Source organism: Engraulis encrasicolus, chromosome 18 (genome assembly GCF_034702125.1).
Source record: "Engraulis encrasicolus isolate BLACKSEA-1 chromosome 18, IST_EnEncr_1.0, whole genome shotgun sequence".
NCBI classification, from domain to species: Eukaryota; Metazoa; Chordata; class Actinopteri; order Clupeiformes; family Engraulidae; genus Engraulis; species Engraulis encrasicolus.
The window spans coordinates 5,754,873-5,775,920 of record NC_085874.1 but is presented as its reverse complement, the minus strand read 5'-3'; the positions used below and the strand labels follow the sequence as shown (position 1 = coordinate 5,775,920).

At 43.6% G+C, this 21,048-nt stretch overlaps 1 protein-coding gene across 1 annotated transcript; it reads left to right on the top strand.

The window, feature by feature from the left end:
- The first annotated feature begins 874 nt into the window (after nt 1-874).
- nus1 (NUS1 dehydrodolichyl diphosphate synthase subunit) lies at nt 875-17,297 on the top strand. Its single transcript, XM_063222293.1, has 5 exons — nt 875-1,418; nt 4,325-4,456; nt 5,316-5,468; nt 12,474-12,573; nt 15,257-17,297. Exons 1-5 carry the CDS (start codon nt 1,055-1,057, stop codon nt 15,345-15,347), a joined length of 840 nt encoding a protein of 279 aa, XP_063078363.1. The 5' UTR covers nt 875-1,054; the 3' UTR covers nt 15,348-17,297.
- Nucleotides 17,298-21,048: the final 3,751 nt, after the last annotated feature.

The following is a 21,048-nucleotide window of genomic DNA, read 5'->3' as shown; positions in this document are numbered from 1 at the left end:
GATTGGTCGGTTTAATTTGACATTCTCAGTTCTTCAGATGAAAGTGAGACATGATGCATGATCTGTACAAAATGCAATAGCCTACATATAACCAGTCTGGATTACACAACAAAGCCAAAGATCTTATTTCCAATGTGGTCCTTGGGGGAGATTGGATGGTAACAGATGTAAAATGGAAAGAATGGCACTGTGACTAAACACACACACACACACACACACACACACACACACACACACACACACACACACACACACACACACACACACACACACACACACACACACACACACACACACACTCGTGGGGAGGAAGACAGTTACATAGAAGGTATATGGATAAATTACAATGTGTGTTTTCGTGGTTCAAACCTTCAATTGGGGGTGGGGGGTGTTAGCCTTGTTTAGAGGCCTGCAGTCTCTTGACAAATAAATTGACACTTCTCTTCTATGAGGTTTACAACTCACTTGGGGTTAACTGACAGTTTAAGTTTGTAGCTAAACCACTTGTTAAATATTTCTGCCAATGCATGCAAGTCAGTAGGCCTATACTGGTAACATAGCTGTCTCAGTTTGAAACGTTTTTCATGTATTATATTTTTAGAAATAAAAGCTTTTAAAGTCCTCTGTGGAATATTGTATTGTTGGGCTACTTATAACGATTAAACTGTTGGTTAAATGGGCTTACATTATAATAATCCTTGCTGCACCTGCTTGAAGATTCCAATGTCTTAAACTTGCAACCCCTCTAGGGGGAGACAGTCAGCTGGATTGAATCCAAGGAGCTCTTGTGTAATGAAATTGTGGGTTGGGACTGTCCAATCAGATACCTCCATGTAACACACCGAGTTCAGAGTGTAAAGGTTGGAACCAGAAAAAATGGCAGCCGGCGAAATGAAGTGTTGGCAGCTTTTTGCTGTCAATGAATGGCACTAATAGGTGCAGAATATTCTCCGATGGTTTAGCGAGTGTCTTTCAATGTAGGATTTGTAATGCTACGGTGTAATTATTTTCGATTATTCTATTAAGACGCTGCTCTCTCCTAGAGGACTGCATTATGGCACTGGTGTACGACTTCGCCTGGCGGCTTCTACATGCCCTTCTTCAGCTCCACAGAACCCTGGTTGCCTGGTTCCGGAGTCACCTCTGGTGGAATGGACGGCTATGGAAAAGGGCTATGTCCGCTTTGATTGTCCCCCTTGCACTGGGATTTTCAAATCACAAGAAATGTGTTGCCGTCACTGGCAAACGTGTCGGTCGCCGACAACGCTTTGGCGCGGACGGGAAAGCGATGGAGAAGTTACCTCTACATGTCGGGTTATTGATAGCCGAAGAGGAGCCTCGATATTCCGACATCGCTAATCTTGTCGTCTGGTGCATGGCAGTCGGCATATCATATGTTAGTGTGTACGACAACCAAGGTAAGCGTTTTGTGTACATTGCATCGCAATCTCTGAAATTTGAAATACACGTAAAGGCTTAGGTCCTATGTCTCAAGGCTCAAGGCAATCACGTGCATTCCAGTCATCATGGCACTCCGTCGTGTTGACTACTAAATATTAGCCAATGTAGGAGTTGCTCTCATCATTAGCAATTTGCTCCATTTTCAGAACCGCATCGTGCATGTAGAGCCTAGAACATCTTTTGACCATCTAACATTAATGAAACACTGTATGGGTCACGGATGACGTGTGATAAACACCGATTTTGTTGCTCTAATCTCAGGCATCACTGTGTGTATATTAGCCTGTGTGTATGTCCCTAAAATAAACAGTTATTTTCATTTTTGGAGTGGTGAGTTATGTGGTAATGACATTGATACACCAACTACACAACAGCTGCTTCCGAGGTGTTACCATTCTGTCTACTCGTAGACCTGTTGATGTGTCATTTATTGTCCTGTCTCCCGTGACTCCATAGACTGCAGTAGCACGAAGAGTCGGGGAGTTGAATTGAAGTGGGCCAAGGAAAGCCTAGGGGTGAATGAAACACAATGCGAACAGAAGTCACCCCTTTGGCCGTCTTCGAGGGGTGTAGAAACTGGTTCTTTTTGTTTCGAAATGTGAGCTCGCGCATTCTTTTGTGATGATTAGCCAACTCCCGTGTGGGCTCGTGCTGACTCCCACGTTTACTCAACTTGAAGTGAAGACATAGGAAGCCTAATACGACTGAGTGACCTTGGACAACCAAGACCTAAATAGTTTTCCAGTAGTGTTGAGGAACTCCCAAAATCCAATTGGAGGGTTTTTTTTGTCTCTAGAAGTAGTTCTAGAAAAAAAACCTTGACACAGTCTGCTTGTCATGTAGGCCTATTGGAATACACCTGCACCTGACAACTGAACTAAGAATAGCCTCTGTATGCACTGATGACTTAAAACATATATGTAAGCTAGTATGATAGAAATCATAATTCAGCAGGGCAAGAAGATATGGGGCAAGGTAGGGAAGTCTGTGTTTCATTCTAGGTTGGGGAACTCATGTGACGGATGCCATGTAGAGACTGTGGTCCCTGAGGTTAAATTTGGTTTCACTGGAACAACTGGCGCTATTTAGTCATGGCATGCTGTGAGTCGGCTACTTAACCAAGGATGCAACTGTAACATTAAGTTACACCGAAGATAGAGTCTGCCTGCATGTACATGCAAGCTAGAGCTAATGGAAAGAACAGATGCTTGCAGTGGGCACACAAGTGCAGCATGAGCCTGCTACACATTCCTTGGAGGCATATTTAATTAGGAATTAAGAACAGGTGTGAACCACTTACCTGTTGGAAGACCAACAATTATAACAGATCCTACACATGGGTTCTACATTTTTGTTTTCTCCTGGCTCCGCGACACTAGCTGCACACAACTCAACCTCTGATTGTTGGGAACTGCTGTCGGTCAAAAATTAGCTCACGTGGTTGGCTGCCAGTGTCTCGCCACTCCTCACCACACTGTGTTTACAAACAAAAAACCCATCTATAGATAGGTTTCCTGTTTACAAACATTTGCGTTGTGAGGTGGAGCAAGGTGCTAAGCAGCCAACCGCGTGAGCGCATTTATTGAGTGACAGCCGTGTCCTACAATCAGAGGTTGAAGAGGGACCCCTGGCTGCCTATGGAGACAGGGATTGTTTACAAACAGAAACTCATGGGTTTTCAATGTTATCAAACATTGGCTGTGCATTCAGACTGGGATTCCAAAATGCTGCATCCCATTGGAGCCCTGCACAGTGTGACAAGAACCTGTTGTCACCTCAGCAGAGTGTTTTATCCACTTGCTCAGATTTTCTACTCTTGATTACACCGTTTAAGTCGGAGAACATATGGCCTTGTCATGCACAGCCAATGTTTGATAACGTTGAAAACCCATGTGTACATTGTATAGCAAATTTCACGAATTAATGGGCTTGATGTACCATGGTGCAATGCAATGGCAAAAAACTTGCTTGCATACAGTATGAGAACACATTAATTGAGGGAGTGCTGTTCCTCGCGTCAGTCTGCTTTCTTCTATGAACAAGTTATGCCTATAGCCGATCGCTGCACAGTTATGCACCTATGAATGCTACTATTAATATTATTACTCAAAAGTCACTGTATTTGATCATCTATTCACTAGTTACAGTGATTACACAGAGAAGATAATTTAATGGCCACCTGATGTTCAATTTATGCCTCTAAGCGTACGCACGCACACACACACACAAATGCGCACACCAGCAAACAATTGTCCCATGTAATCTCTTTCAAGGGTGCCGGAACCAGTTTTAATGTGGTGGTGCAATTTGTTTTGGACATATGTCATATTTTATGACATATGGCTGCTCGAAAATAAAATGTATTTGGATTCCTATTTATTCCAGAAGTCATTTTTGTAACATTATACACTACAGATTAATGGCTAATGATTGCCAAAGCCAAAAGCCAGCTCTGCTAAAGCCAGTATAGAACAACTGATTGGTTAACTGCAGAATGGCATTGTCACAATCAAGGTAGATCTACGAACGATGGGGATGGCCACTTCAGCTGAAAAGTTGGTATTAATACCGTTTCATGTTTATACAATTGTATTGATCAGCCAAAGCATGCAAAAATCAACATATGGCACCCATTCTTGATGCTTTATTTCTTAACAATGTTACCGCTGCTGTGCTCTACTCATTTTTCTGCCGTAAAAGTTGAGAAAGCTTCATTTAGGGATCCAAAAGCGGGGATGCCAATGCACCACTGCATCCCCTTTTCCAGCACCTATGATCTCCTTGCCTTTCCTTTTTTCCCCCTGGCTTTTACTCTTCATCTTTTTGGCTGTGAGTAACATCTGTCTTGGCCTCCTCCTCGTAGGGGTGTTCAGGAGGAACAACTCCAGGCTGATGGAGGAGATCCTCAGGCAACAGCAGGAGCAGCTGGGGCCCGAAGGCTCCAAGCACTCGGTGGAGTTTTTAAGCAACGGGTGCGACAAACAGGACCATCAAGGTGAGATCTCTCTCTCTCTCCCTCTCTCTCTCGCTCTCTCTCTCTCTCTCTCTCTCCCTCTCTCTCTCGCTCTCTCGCTCTCTCTCTCTCTCTATCCACAATCAATGGGTGCGACAAACCCAAGACCAGAAGTTGCTTTTTTATTTGAATTCCGATCAACACCCCTCATCTTCCGTGAAAGCGTGATGCGCAGTCACGATACTGTATCGTGATGCAAGATGGCAGTATCGTGATACGCCCTTACAAAGTCCTGTTGCCCTTCAGTCCAGAAAACAAGCACATGATATGATGTGATGGTGCTTCCAAGCCTCAAATCAATATCATTATGATTTTTAAACTTTTTTACACTTTAATAACCTCTTGGAACCTATTCTAACTATAAACGATCATTTTAAAAATCGTGGGGTGTATCGAACCGCAGGTGAAAAATCGTGAGACGAGACTGGGCAGCCCCAAGGTAGCAGTGCGGCGTTACTACGCTCAGGGTACCTCAGTCATGGAGGAGGAGCACTGTTTAATTACTCCCTCCACCATCCTGGCGGGTCGGGAGTCGAACCAGCAACCTTTGGGCTACAAGTCTGACTCCCTGACCGCTTACCTATGCCTGCCCTGTACTGTGAGATGTATTATTATTATTCTACAATGTTGGGATCGCCATGCTCAAAATGTGTCTACCTTCACACCAAGACACAGATCATCATTTGAAAATGCTTTAGAATGACCTACTTTGAACTGTGGTATTGTTTGACTCGAGCAGCACCGCAGGAAAGAGCTTTGGTGTGCACAGTGCTGACTAGAACATATTTACTTTTGATTTTGTATTTGTGTGATTTCTATCTGCGTGTGTTTGTGATTGCAGTGCTGTCGTGCCAAGCGGTGGTGAAGGTGTTGTCCCCTGACGATGGACGTCAGGGCATCGTGGAGGTGGCTAGGAAGCTGTGCCACTCTGTGGAGCAGAGAGAACGCACTGCCAAAGACATTGACGTCACACTGCTCGACTCTCTACTTAGAGGTAGGCCCGGGCAAGAAAATCTATTTGATTTAAAAATATAGTTGGCAAATCAAAATGATTTGTTTTCTGCTTTGGTTTTTTTTCCACCGAACAACAATTTTAAAGATTTTTTTTCTTAGTAAAGGTACTGCCAAAGACATAGAGGCCTTTTCCATCCTCTAGTCTACTCTCTCAAATCCATTGTTTGAATGGCTATGCATGGTTTAACCAACAGATAACGGCATCACTGCAAGACAGGATATCCGGCATCCTCCTGAAAAGAGGAAAGCAGTTCTCTAGGTTCTCAGTTCTCTAGTCTCTGCTGCTGTGTCTCGCAGGTAGCGGCCAGCTAATCTCATTTTCAGGCCAGAAGTGAAACGCCGGGCAGCTCTAGCCTGTAGCCCTTGGGAACCGTCTAGCCCAGGGTTTCCCAAACTGGGGTGCGTGCACCCCTGGGGGTGCGTGGCCTGCCATAAGGGGGTGCGCGAGCTGAATAAAGCAATGGTGGATATGTGAGTTTTTATCTAGCATTAATGAACATTACGGGTCCATCTGAAGTGCAGTTTAACTCCAAGACTATTGGAAGAGAGGATTCCCCAAAAACAACTGTGCATAATATGCAGTAAATGAGCAGTGAATCCATACTTGCGCGGCCATCAGCACACCAAAATATTCACTCAGGGGGTGCGCGAACCACATTGAAATGTACAAGGGGGTGCACAGGGGAAAAAGTTTGGGAACCGTCTAGGGTGAAAGGCACTAGCTAGGGTAATTATCTCGGGACCCCTTAAGAAGCTTCCCACCACTCTGCTGCTACTTAACTATCTTTAAGTTTGTTTAGACTAGTGTGTGAATGTGCCTCTGGACTCCAGGGAAGAAATGGAAATCTTACACGTTGGATCTTTTAAAAAGCTGGTTTGTGCTTTGAGTTTATTCATTTATGACCTAGAGCAACATTGAGACATGGTGCATGTCCATGAGTAGGTTAAATTGTGATTGGGTCACCCTTCGTGTACAGACCGATGTAACATTCAAAACCATTAGGAATAGTTGAAATTGGTGGCTATGGTAAATATGCTTGAATAAATGAGAAGTCGGTGAACCTGTAACACTTGTGTTTTATATAATGCAAATATTATACACATTATTCAGCCTTTTAGCTTTTTATTCTACTCTAATTAATGAGACAATGTGGAGGTTTGAAGGCCTCGAGTCTGAATTGACCCTTTATTCGAGCCCCGAGTAGCAAACTAGCGCAGATCACCTCAGTTATACTGATGCCATGACCGGGATGGGAGTGAGGTTTAGGGGGGGTGAGTGTAACAGATGCCAACTAGCAGAGTTTGGCATAGAACGTTAGCAAACCTCCCTCCCAAAGACGCATACAGTATCGATAGCACTGGGCTATCAGTCTGGACCTTTAGCTCAGTCAGCGGTATCATGCTGTGTCTCCCATGTCCGAAGTGGAGCGTTGACTGAAAGGTCTCACCCAGTCAGATATTACTAAATTTTCCACCAGATCTAAATGTTGAAGGAACAAGAATATAAGTTGTGTAATGCACATTAATAAACACCAAGAAATGCACAAATGTGGTGCTAAATATCAATGAAATTAATGTGTTTAATCTAATAGATGATTAAATAAATGTGACATAAATTCTGGGCTTGATTGAGATGTAGACTTTTTGTGGATACGGTACTTTTAACATGCATTTCATCCTGTTGCGATTTGGATACTTTCCTGTCCCTAACCTAGTGGCCATGGTTTCACTGTAAACAATCCCTGTGTCTCAATCCATGTTCTTGTGCACTTTGGGCACTGTGTTTCAGTGCCTAGGGCGCTCACGCTGAAAATTCTGGTTGAGTCAGTGCACTGAAAGCACCCAGATGATCCCCTAACAATGGCGGAAAACGCAGTGCTTGAATGATTGACACTGCACCCACTAAACTGCTGCCATGTTGTTGACCGTGAAACAGAGGAAAAGTGGCGTTCAGTTCAGTAGAAGAGTTTGGTCAAAGGTCTCCTAAATCTGCAAGTAATGTTGCTGAGACACCAACCTTTTTATGCCAACCCAAGTATTGTATGTGTGATTGTTTCCCTTTAGGGTGAAGAAAATGTAAATACAAAGACGAGACGCTGTGCATTGTCAACAGTAGCCAACCGAAATTTTGCCGAGCTAATGCCATGCTCAGCCGTCACTTCCAGCGAGGGCACAGTGCATAGACCTCAGTGCACTGTGTGCTCTGTGCACTAACCATCAGTGCACTGACACAAGTGCGTGGAATGGGACGTAGCGTATGTTACTTCTATTTTCAAAATCACACAAAGGAGAGTCTGGCACACACTGATAAATAGTATTGTGCTTACACTATGCAAACAGGGCTCAGATTTCCACACCCATTTATATCTGTATCTGTCAGTTTGTGTCGAAACCTTGCACTTGGCGTTTGTTGAAATTAGAGGCTACTGTGAGATTTGTTAATGTGCAACTTCCTCAGCATGACTCAAAAGCTGCTGATTCTTCAGAGTACATTTTTGACTAATCTCCTCAACAAAATATCACCATTCCTCTCTCCTTTTGTGGTTTTATGATGTACAGAGTTTTTGTAAAAGGTTAAACTGATTTTCACATTACAATGTTTTGTTAAGCAAAAGCAGTTGAAGGCTCCAGTCAATTCATAATAATTCTTCTCACTATCAGTTTTATTTCAGTCTTGCACCTGTTGCAGTATGTGGCAACATGCATGTGATTCCCCTCCCAAATGCATATCATATTAGAGGTATTCTCTTCAAATAAGGACATCGACAAAAGGGAGTTGCACAGCTTTTTCATGGGGCCACAGAACGGAACTTGGCAAACATGCCCATCCCATGTGGTGGCTGCAGCCCACTGCCCAGTTCAGCACTGTTTTGATAACAAAGGCAAACGTCATCACAATCCCATGGTTCCCATTTCACAAGATGCAAATGAAAATGGCAAGATTAATTTCATTCACTCAGTCATTCACTTATTCATTCGTTAACTTCAATGATTGTGTGCCATTGGGAATTTGAAGAAGAGACCTATGCCTGCCAATACTGAATGTTTTTTTTCCACTAGGAAAAAAGGGGGTGGGAGTGTGAGGGGCAGTACAGGTTTGCATTAGCAAGTTCCATTTACTCCACACCTGCTCTTCCACTAACAGTCCTGTTCTGCCGGAAATCATAAAGGATGTGGTTGTCGGACTGGAGTGGCCGTGTATTCATTATGAGTCGTCCCCTAACGGGTCCACCCAGCTGGCTCCACAGTTTTGTTGGGAACAGACAATAAGTCTCTGTTGACCTCCACGAGTTGCCCTACCAGTGAAGCCACATTTGTAGGAATCCAACTGGATGTGTCTCTGGGAATTAGGCAGAGCGTCATTGGCTGTTAAAAAAACAACAAAAAAACAACTTTGTTGCTAACTTATTCATGGCAATTCAGGAGAAAGATTCAGCTTTAGATTCAGTTTTACTGTTCTTTTTTTAAAGATATTTTTATGGGCTTTTGCCTTTAATGCAGATAGGACAGTGAAGATCAACAGGAAGTGACTATCTACTACACTAATGCTTGAGCTGCCCTAGCTCCAGGCCAGACTCTTTGACATGATGTGTAGAGTGTGTGTGTACTCTACTTAAAAAAAAACGGGGGGGCGGGGAACCCAAACTATCCCATCTTTGCATCTGCACTTGTTGTTCTGTATATTTCCGGTGCACTTGTATCTGCTAGCAATGTTGGCTATGATTATGTCCTGGTTTGTAAGTCGCTTTGGTTATTAAGCGTCTGCCAGATGCAATGTAATTAAATGTAAAGTAATAATGAAGTGATGGTGGAGAGAGAGACTGGGTAGGATTGGGAAGTGACCCAGGCCGGACTCAAACCTGGGTGCCCCTGGGCATGCAAGCCCAAATGTGTGGGGGCTTAAGCTAGATTTATGCTTCGCTCGCATAGAATCTGCGTCCGTCCGTTTTCTGTCTGTGCGAGTCCACGCCCCCCTCTCAGAGGCTCTGCGCCCGTCGTCTAGCGCCTCGAAAAAAATCTAACTATCCGTCGGACGGACGCGGAGTACGCAGACAAAAAGGCACTATGATTGGTCGTCTCGCTACTTCCTTGTTCTGTTCTTGTGGCAGCGCAATGCCAGTAGTTTGCGAGAGCAGAGCTGTATTCTGTTAAAAACTTTATTAATGCCTTGTGTGTAAATGTGTGTAAATACACGAAGCTAAGCTAAGTAACAAACAATGCATCAGTTGAACACTCGTGGCACAATGCCTGCGGTTTTACTACCGTTCCTCCACCGAATGTAAACACACATCGGCAGAATCAACTGTCTTTACATGCTTGCATTTTCTGCTCGTGAAAACAGACTGGGTATGTCAAATAATGATACCAGTGCATTGCCTTTGCAATTTGTGTGAAAATACCTAGCTAACCGGGATAGAAAGCAACATTGCTTAATAATGACCGCAGTGCTTACAATGTAGTGAAAGTATCCTAATCGCGCAATTTCAAATGTGGCTGGCAACGAGACCTCGGACCTCGCAGAGCTCGCAGATGCATGAATACAAAATTGGTTCGTGGCCACTCCCACGCGACTTTTCACGCTCGCAGTTGCTGAAGTCTAATCTGACCTTTAGTGGGCCACAGCCGTATATTGGGAGGGAAAGTGGAAAACAGCGATCCTAGCGGTTACGTTCCAAACACCAGGGCGACCCTATTGAAACTCCCATAGACGAGTTTTTAAAAAAATCCCACAAAGATATGACTAGGAACTATAACACCAGACACATTTTTCAGGGTACACAATAGGGTGAAGTACTACCTGTGAAAATCCTGAGTAGTTTTTTGCTAGTTTAAGAAAAATAGAAATTGTGCCAATCTGGTCGGAAGCGGACTACAGCTCCCAGCATGCTCTGCTTCGCGCCTCGTTGACAACACAGAGAAACAAATGAACGCGAATGAACGCAAGTTCTCCGCATATCTTCACATTCTTGTAATCCTGCGAGTTCCACATTGTCTTCTTATTACACATATATACACGCGATTGTTTTGGTTTGGTTTTAACTTCTCTAGTAGATATGGTGGCTTCTGTGGTGACGAGTAACCACCTCTCTGGCTCATGTTTGGCTATGCTAATTTGGCTATGCTAATTACATGGAGTAAACACGTCACACATACCAGTCAGTGTAGTTCTGTACTAGCTTTTTAAAGAATATTAAAATCAGTTCAGATAAGTGAAAAACCGAACATTTTACCACCCAATTCGATAAAACGGGCCAACTTGCCCATAATATGACTGCCACTACTTCTACTTCGTCGTCAGGGCCGAGATGTAATTTTTCAAAGAAAAAACACATTCATTTGTTGCAGGGGCTTGGAACGTTGCCAGCAGGGGGCGATGAGATTACTTTCCCTCCCAATAGAGAGTGTGCTGCGCCACAGCGCCCCTAGTGTTTAACCCATTGACGCCGGTTGTTGCGTTACGCAACATTGGCCCTGACGCCGGTTGTTGCAAAACGCAACATTATTGATTTGTCAATATTTTCAAGACGCATGGGAGATGCAATGCACAATATTTTGTTCAAATACACACAAGGTGGGTGTTCTCGATTTTTTAAAGATCATGTGGCAAAAAAAAAAGTTTGATTCGTCGACAAAAATGTCAAATGAAATCAACCATGCTCGCTTCTGCAGACGTGGGTTGTTTAGCCATTTCACACAGGTAAAAAAAAAAGGCTGTGGTTCGCGAGACACGCTGTTACAGCGAACGTGATGTTCAGTTGAAAGGTAATGAAGAGATTTTAATCGAGGAAAGGAAATATGATTGAAGACCCTTTAGATAGAGAGCAGGAGTGTGATTTGCCGCGGCCGCATGAAGAGGTAGGCGAGTGGCTTCCAAATATAGTGCCCCTACAGTCAGCTAGATTTCGCCCCCGACGTTACCAAAAGTTCACTCCGACACTCTGGGCAATTGGTGAAGGTGCCAATATCTGAGGAAGCACGTCCTTTAGATATAGGCCTATTTCAGAATATTTTCACTGAGGAACTTTCGGATATGGTGATAGCCTATTGGTGAGGCAGACAACGGTAGACATGCGGATTATAGACGCGCGGCCACACATCCAGCTCAAAGTGGAGCCCCGTCTCAAAATAGGATGAAATTGCATATCGGTCTCTGCATAACGTTTGGAGGAACAAAACGGCCATACTCGACGGTGGGAGAGCAAGTGGCTGTATTAGACAAATGTCCCCCGATTTATGGCAGAAATGACTGTATAATAATTATAATAATAATGATTATTATCATTTAGTTATAGTCGGCTATTGTAACAATAGCCTAGTAGCCTAATAGCCTATAATAGGCTAAATAGCAGCATCAAGCATTATCCTGAAAGCACATGAAACTTGTTTCAATCATTTGAGATATGACTTTTTTAAGGAATATGTGTCAGTGTTAATGCTGAATGAGCATAATCCCGTGAAAGCTGAGGATTTTACCTTTTAAATGCAATTTGTCCCATGTCCCTATGTGTTCCAGAGGCTGAGATATTGAATTTATCATAGGAGTTTGCAACCATTGTTTCTCATCTCAAAAAACCCTCAGGCATTGGGGACCTTTTCTAAAAACTGGCTCAGGCGCCAATGGGTTAACTGTTCAATATTTTTCCTCTTAGTCAAATGCAAAGATGCTAGAAATCGGCTGCAGCTGTACATGTATCCATTGTTTGGTAATGGGAAGTGTTACTTATAGAACATATGTAATTCAGTGGGTTCACAGGTAAATAATATTTAACAACGCACAAGCAATGACAACATGGTTAGAAGAAGGACATAAGCTGTACGGTTTGTTTGGATGCTCATTGTCTTCTCTTGTATGTGACTAAAACTGAACTGAAGACATACTCCGATTCCGTCCCCTGAACTTTTTCAGTCTGTCCAGACAAAAGTTGAAATTGGAGAGTGCTCATGAGGTGTCTAATGCTGCCTGTGTTTTATTTCTCCTCTGTAGAGCCTAAGAACATACCAGACCCAGACCTGGTACTGAAGTTTGGACCGGTGCAAAGCACCCTGGGATTCCTCCCTTGGCACATCAGACTCTCAGAGTTCATGTGAGTATTCACTCTCTCGTTTGCTCTCTCTCTCTCTCTCTCTCTCTCTCTCTCTCGAAGGCCTCAATCACAGACAAAAATACAGATTACTTTATGACTATGTTTTCCTTGTACAGCAAAAGAAATGCTGCCATGCTAGGGATTTGGCTGACATTTTTTCAATTCGGACTAATCTGACTCGATTGAAATCAACTGTCAGCAATCTTTTAAAAGCATCCGAAAAAGCAGGGTTTCAAACTTCATTTATAATAGGCATTATATCTTTTTTTCCACTTGTCAATACAAACAATCCAAAATCGTAGGTTAGAAAAACTGTTGTTAAGCAACGTCTGCTGCTCAGTTAACAAACATGGTACCAGAGAATCGTATATGAGAGTGAGATAAAGCAGGCGGGTTCTTTTTCCGGTATCCACTTTACGTCGGGTGAACGCCCCTTTAGGAGACCTTCGATTAGGAGACCATAGACATAGACTATGTCTATGTAGGAGACCTTCGGAGTCTTGAGGTAGAGAATAAATGGAGTCCCCTTAGCGCTGTAGATGGCGGTAGCGCATGTCTTGTGCAAACACCACGAAATGAGAAGAAGGAGGGACAACGCTAGGCTTGGGCGATGTCCCCCTAATTGGCAGCTGACGATGTTTACAGTGAGACGAGGCGATGGACGATGACATCGTCGTCGTTGGGGGGGGGATTATTTTTTTATTACATTTTTTTTTTAAAAGTATCATATTCGTTTTTTTTTCGCTAAGCTATTATTTTAATACATTTGCTTTAAGAGTAGGCCTAAGTCAAATATATTAACAGTTTTTAAATTCTTAAAAAAAAAAAGTTTAAACCTCCTCCAGCTGCGCTACTGTCTGCAACAGAGATGGTCGCTCTGCTGTCTGTGAGAGCGACTCTCCCCGACCGACCCCTCCCCATCGCCCTTCTTGTCTCTCGTGTCACCATCAGCTGCTTCAAGCCCGCTCTTCCAAACTCCACCGCGTGGAAACTTATTTTCAGTAAATTTCGCGATGCATCCTACTGCAGGCTGCTACTAGAGTGTGTTATTTAACGGCGTAGTTCTATTTCAAGAGCAGCTGTGTCACTGCGTTTTTTGCATACCGGTACATAACTTTAGCCATGCAGGGAAGCCCAGAACGTTTGTCAAATGGAAGAGATGAGAACCCACGCGTGCCTTCTCGAGGTTTTGCTATGGATTTTAGCCCGAGTTAGCAAATTACCCGACGCGAATGTTTCTAAAGCACATAGCGAGACTTTTTAATTCATCAATGGAAACAATTGCGGTGAAGCCACAAAGACGCGGGCAGACATGGAATCGCTTGCGCTCCCTCTTGGCAGTGGGCTAATCAGAAGTGTAGCCTACAATCTTGTGTGGCTACTTCACAAGACATCTCCATCGCGAAGAGATTAAACATTTGAGTCGAATTTCCGTTAAACATGAAATGGTAAACTGTCGCAATTGCTGAACGATTTGTTGCTTTCACTTTAGGCTACTCCGGAGGGAGAACCAATGCCTCATGACTCTCCGTTGTAGAAACTTGGGTCACATAAATAAAGGCAATCAGACACTTACTTGAACTCATATGCAGCAAACAATAGTAGGGCTTAGTTCACAAGTTTTGTTTTATTATTCCATTGCGGTTTTTTTCGTAGCTATAAAATTCACTCTGCTTGAGGCTTGTGTTGACAACCTCGGTCCGTTCAGTCCTGCTACCTGCGCAGTCCGCTGCTACTAAGGATTTTACGGTAATGCACCGTAATGATGGCAATAGCAGCGGCTTCAAAAATACAAATTCCTTGGCATCACGATGTTGGCTGTCCATCGTGATGCCAGCTGTCCATCGCCGATGGACGATGACATCGTCTATCGGCACAACCCTAGACAACGCCCCCTTAGGAGACCAAATTTTGCATTGAGTGGGCGTGTTTCGATTCCTCTTATTATATATCCAACCTCTTTGATGGTACTGCCCTGCTGCACTCCTTCCTTTGGGCGCCGTTTGGGACTGTGTGAGGCATAAATGCAGTTTCATTGTGTGCAGCGAGTACTGTGTGCTATGGAGTGCTGTGTCACAATGACAATAGGAGTTTACTAGGTGGGCTTTCACATTCACTTACCTTCACTCACAAAACTAAACGAGGAACGCTCCTTTCAGTTCACTGAAATTGACAGCAGATGTCCACTAGATGGCACTGTAGTATCAACGTCTTCAGAGGCGATGAGGCAGATTTGTGTAGATATCTCATTTTCGTTGAGCTCTGGCAAACCAGCTGGTGTAATGAGCAGCAGAGTATGTTTGTTTGACTTTGCTCAAATTAATTGTTGTGAAGAGGCTAATGTTAGCGATCCAGGGGATAGAAACATTGTAAGTCTTAATTAAATGACATTGAGATTTTTGGAGCGCAATTGGCGTTGTGATTTTTGTAGTGCAACTGGCAGTGTGCAATGAAATGCTGTGTGTGTGTGTGTGTGTGTGTGCGTGTGCGTGTGCGTGTGCGTGTGCGTGTGCGTGTGCGTGCGTGTGTGTGTGCGCGTACCTGCATACGTATGTGCTTGTATTTTGGACATCAGATGAAAATTTGCCTTTGTGCTATAATCTGTCATATTTGCATGCATGTATACACTATGTCCTGAAAAATAAAAGTAAAGTTAAGTGTGTTTTTGTGTGTTTTTTTGCAGCTCCCTGCCCACCCACATAGACATCTCCTATGAAGACCTGCTGGGTGCCCTGCAGAGCTTCGCAGGGTGTGAGCAGAGGTTCGGCAAATAAAATGGAGCCGGTCCCTACATCCCTCACCACCCACCACCACTCCCCCACTACACTGTGGGGAGTGTCCCATGCTGGAATAACGGGAGAAGGTGTGGAGTGGGATTGGAAGAGAAGAGACTAAGAGGATGAGAGAATAAAGCTGGAGATCAGTGGAGAGACTCTGGACAAAAATGCTCCACGTTTCCCAGCTCCTTCTGCTCTCCCTTTCTTTTCTCTTTTGACAAAAAAACCCTGTTTACATTGAGGGCGACTCAAGCAAACAAGCAACTACTATTGCCCCCTTTCTGAACTTCTCCCTCTCTCCCCTCCCCTTCCCAAACATCTTCCTTTCCTCACCAATCTCTTCACCTGGAAAACACAACAAGGGTCTTTCCCCTCCCATTTTCTCTTAAGGGATCATCTGCTCTCTTGCTCCCTCTCTCTCTTGCTCCTTCTCTCTCTCTCGCTCTCGCTCACCTCCTCCCGTCATTTTTTGGGACATTAGCTCTCCGTGCCAGCTCAAGAGGAGAGGAGGAAGAGCGGGGAGGGGAAAGTGTAGAGAAACCTCGATGCTCTGAACAGATGACTTCTCCCCTCCTCCCTCCATTTCTCTTTCGCTTTGGCTTCATTACCGTACGTGTGATTTGTGACTGGCTTTTTGGTCTGTGTGGTAAATGGTTAAATTAAATGGCGCTGTTGTTTGGCTGTGCGAGTTTGCGTGAAGAGGAAGATGGGCAGAAGCGGCTTGGTGCTTGGCCACAATGCAAAGACACACATGGACCCTCCACAGGATGCACTGACAAGGGATACTGACAAGTGACGGCGACACCAACATCGACCATACAAATGGGTGCAATTGGCACTCTGTGACTGTTTCAGGAAACACTGCACTGATCAAGTGCTCACCTGAGAGTGTTAATTTGGCGTTGCTTGTGTGTGGATGTTTGGCTATACCAACAGCGGTGGATACAGAGCTACACCAACAGTGATGGATATCGCACTACACATCTCTGCCTGACTGTGAGGTTGTTGACTGTGTTGCACCTGAAACTATTTTGCTGAGCTAGTCAGCAGATTTTTTTTTTTTTACCTGTAAACTCTCTCTCTCGTCTTCTCTCTCTCTCTTTCTTTCTCTCTCTCTCTCTCTTTCTTTCTCTCTCTCTCTCTCTCTTCTCTTTCTCTTTCTCTTTCTCTTTCTCTTTCTCTTTCTCTTTCTCTCTCTCTCTCTCTCTCTCTCTCTCTCTCTCTCGCTGTTGTCAGTGTGTGATGTCTGCTGTGGCTTAGCGTTGATCTGCCGTTCTGTCATCAACTTCCTCCGTCCAGCCGAAAGACCTAAAATGGAAATGTTGTTCTTGTTGTTGTTGTCCATCATTGTGGTTGATTGTATGCTAAAGATTTCCAGGTCTGTCAGCTGATTGTAATGTAACTGAGCGGACGTGCCACTGTGTGAATCTTCCCCTCCACCTAAGTTGAATTTTGGATTTAAGGTTCAGTTTTATTTTTAGTAGTTTATTTCCAGAATTTATTCTGCCCATTCACAAATGCCATCTTTTTCATGAATATATTACAACAACTACTGATCTCTAAGTGTTCAGCATGACTTACAGATGTACATGTTACAATACAGTACATGAATATGTGGAATTGTTCCATGTAAACCCACCATTATGAATTACCTGTCCTAAATTTGACTGCTAAACCTACTCTCGTCAGACCAGTATAATACATTTTAGTTTATTTAATTACTGTTCATGAAAAAGATCATATTTAGGAATGAACAGAATACATTTGAGAAACAAACTACTAAAAATGACACACTGTGGCTTTAATGTGACGTCATGCCTCTGCTGCAGTGGGGCCTCCACATCACACGATAAGACAAGTGGCACTGGGTAACAGGAGGCAGGTTCAGTCAGCATTTGTCATTGTACGTGATCAGTTCAACAATAAAAGAAACAAAAGTTACTGAAACAGACTGTAGTTGCCCTGCATTCTTGGCTCAATCTACTCCCACACCCGAATCCACAAACCTGCTTTTCGCATCTCTCCAATTCAACTTGTTTTTCTTAACCAGACCGATGGCTCCCGCCATCAGAGGATGTTATCTGGAAAAAGATCAACGGTCAGTGTTTACTTTGGGAGACCTTCATATCAGTCCTTGATTATTACTATTTAACTTCTACGCCCTGCCATTGCATAGCAGTCACAGCACCGAGTGCACCCTCCAAGAGACATTTGCAGCAGTTCAGGGAGCACTTTCTTTTGTTTTTGTTTTTTGTTGTTGTTTGCTTTGTTTTTTTTCTGCTCTTCCTGCTGCATTAGGCATCAAGGTGAAATCCACCATAGAAGCGGTGCTGTGGGTCTGATATGTCCACTTTGATTTGTGGACTGGCAGCTTGGGACAACTGCAAGTGCAAGGTAAACACTGAGGGATCTTTCCATTATCCTAATTCCTGTTCTCCCTTGTGCTTGTGGCCATGTAATGTCATCACGCAAGTTTACTTCAATATCTCGCAAAAGTGCAACTCCAAAGGTCCTTTTCTCATTTGCAATCGGGATGCTGAATGGGGAAAAGTCCCCCAAAAGTTGTTGTGGATAGGCTGACCGCTGGGAAACGGTTTTGTTTTCTCCACGGAGCGTCAGTGAAGCGCGAGGCTACAACCAAAGGCAGACGACCGGAGTTAGGATAATGGGATGGTCCCTAAATTTGTAACTCCCCCTTGACATCTCTTCAAAGGCACTAGGTGAAAAATGTCTTGTGGTCCAGTCCTATTTCAATTTTATTTTTTATATAGGGCCAAGCATGGAACCTGCATAGATGCCTGTAACATTTTATACATTTTATTAGGAGTGTAGGATCTTTGGCAACCCTTCTGTGATGCAGAAATTTGTGTGATCCAGAACATCTTGGGTACAGTCATATAATCTTAACTCCATGCCATGTTGGTCATTTAAACTTGTGTGTCAGTGATTACAGAGCATCTGTCCAAGCCCCCAGCGAGTGAAGAATCTCCCATTGCTTCTCTAACTGCTGTCTGGTTGCACAGAGCATTTTCAATCCCACAATATTAATCCCAACTCTTTGATGTTTGGAGACTAATTGTGTAAATGTATGCATTTAGCCATATAAACCATGCATGCAGAATCATATGGTATACCATACAAACCATGCATGCGACCATTCAACAGCACGAATATTTTTTTACAGTTGTCAAAAAACTAAGGCACATCAGGTGACGTCTGTCACAATGTTTGTTTGTACAGTATTAACAGGCAAGCAGGCTGGCTCCAACCCTGGTAGTATCATGGCCTTTATTCAAAAGTTACAGTGAAAATTTGACCGAACGTTTAGACTCAAGGACCAACATCAGCAGTAAGTAACCCTCTCTACCCTTTAGTTAATGCTAAGTTAACCCCTTTGCGCAGAGCCTATGTTATAACCTTGTAACCAAATCTGTAATGGATATGACTTGATCTGTTACTTCAGGCACTAGGTAGCCTGCTGTCATAGCAATGTTGTTATGATGTAGTTTCAGCAAATAGCGAATAGGTCCGCCGGCGACCCCATCTGCAGTAAGAGGCTATAGGACTAATGTTGGTCTGGGCTGCCAGCGTCTCTGATAACGGATCAATTTCATCAAAGGAGTGAACTGAAGCTCCAACAGTGTTGGTGTTTGGTGTAAATAATTCAACCGCTGAATTGACATAAATATTTCAGCCTCATGATGGGGGTGGGGGCTCAGAGTTACAACTGCAAAAATGGAGGAATCCAGTCAGGTGGCATCACTGAGTCTATACAACTCTTTTTCACAGAGACTATACTGGTACTACAAACTGTATATTGGTCTTGGCTACTGGTACTATTCTGGTTTATTAATTTGGACAGTGGGTAATTCTTAGTCAGAAAGTGCTTTAGGCCTACAACAGCTGCATAGCTAGATTATATTACACTCTTAACTGATGCTTTTTATCCAAAGCGACTTAGTTATTTAAGTACAGGGTATTGGTCACAGGCCCTGGAGCAATGTGGGGTTAGACACCTTGCTCAAGGGCACTTCAGCCATGGGTGAAGGTGCTGGTAAGGGTGAGATTTGAACCTGCTGCTGCTGCAATCTAATTTTAAGGCCAGCGCTCTAATCATTGAGCCGTTATGATACTAGATAAGATGAATCGGGTATATGAGCTGGGGTAACAAATGTTGTATTAAAAACATGTATTTTGGTTATGAGGGCTGCATGTGTAACTGAATGACTGGAACTTTTGCCGGCATGCACAAATGTGCATTTTGAAGAAAAGCTAAGTCTAGTCATTAGTGTTGACCCTGGGTGCATCCCAATATGTGTCCTTGCCTCCTCCACTTGTGCTTGTCTCCTCGTCCCGCCTCCTGGCCCCTCCTCCGTGGAGAAAACGATAAAGTTTCCCAGCTGTCAGCCTAGCCACAACAACTTTTGAGGGACTGTTTTTCATTCACCATCCCAATTGCAAATGAGAAAAATACTTTACAATTGAGCTTTTGCAAGATATTGAAATATAATGCTGTTGTCAGTGATGTCATCATGACAAGAAGCAAGTGGAGGAGGCAAGTGGAGGAGGCAAGGTCACATATTGGGATGCACCCACTGTGTACTTTTGCATTGATTAGATGCTGCAATTTGAGAAACAACCAAGCTAGTTTATCAAACTATTGATTTCTGATTGACAATGAATTTAGCCTAATCTGAGTGGCGTGCGCTTTTGTAATGAATAAACTAGACATGGAGCTAAATGTAGGAAATAAACAAAAACGGCAGAAACATACATGAACAATAAACTGGAGTGTAGACGGTTTGAATCCCAGACCACCGACTATACATTGCTTTCAATAACAGTAGCCTGCAGCGGTCTTGGCATCATTGTAGAGGACTTGTGTGTAGGAAAACAGTGTACTGTATGGACCACTGAAGAAGGAATTTGACTTTTAAAATCGCTTTATTGAGCCACTGCATGGGCTATACGTCCACAAAAATGGCTGGCCCCTGGAGCCCCTGCCCCTCATGAAATTCAAAGCATAAATGTATGGATGGATGTATGGATGGATAGATAGAATGAAACCCCCTCTGAAAGGCACACACACACACACACACACACACACACACACACACACACACACACACACACACACACACACACACACACACACACACACACACAAAATAAGATCAGCTACTCCTTCTGTTTCCATGACAACGGAAAGGGGGGTGGTGAGAGAGAGAAGTGCAAGATCAACCAATGTGCAAAAAAAGGGGCCTGTACTGATTTCACCATTAGTACTTAGCTGTTAGTTGTTGTTCGGCAACGAATAATCAACATGTAATTTCATTATCACATTTAATGAGCAAATTCCGGTGGAATGCTTGTTAAGCTACTCTTAGTATTCGTTGTTGCCTACTCTTGTCATTTGAATCGGCAGCCATGAGGAGCCACTAGGGAGATGGACTTTAGATCAGAGGTTTGCACTGCAGGTTTTAATCCCACCCTTCAACTCCCTACCTTACTCCATACCTGAAGTGCCCTTGAGCAAGTGACATCTTGACATCACAACCTTTAGTAGCTGCTGCAGCGTACCGTATATACAGTGCGTGCACACACCCCTGTTGAAAAGTACCATTTTTAACAATATTACAATAAGTTATTTCCAAAATATGCATAGACCTGAGTTTACAACAGAAGTGTAAGGTTAATA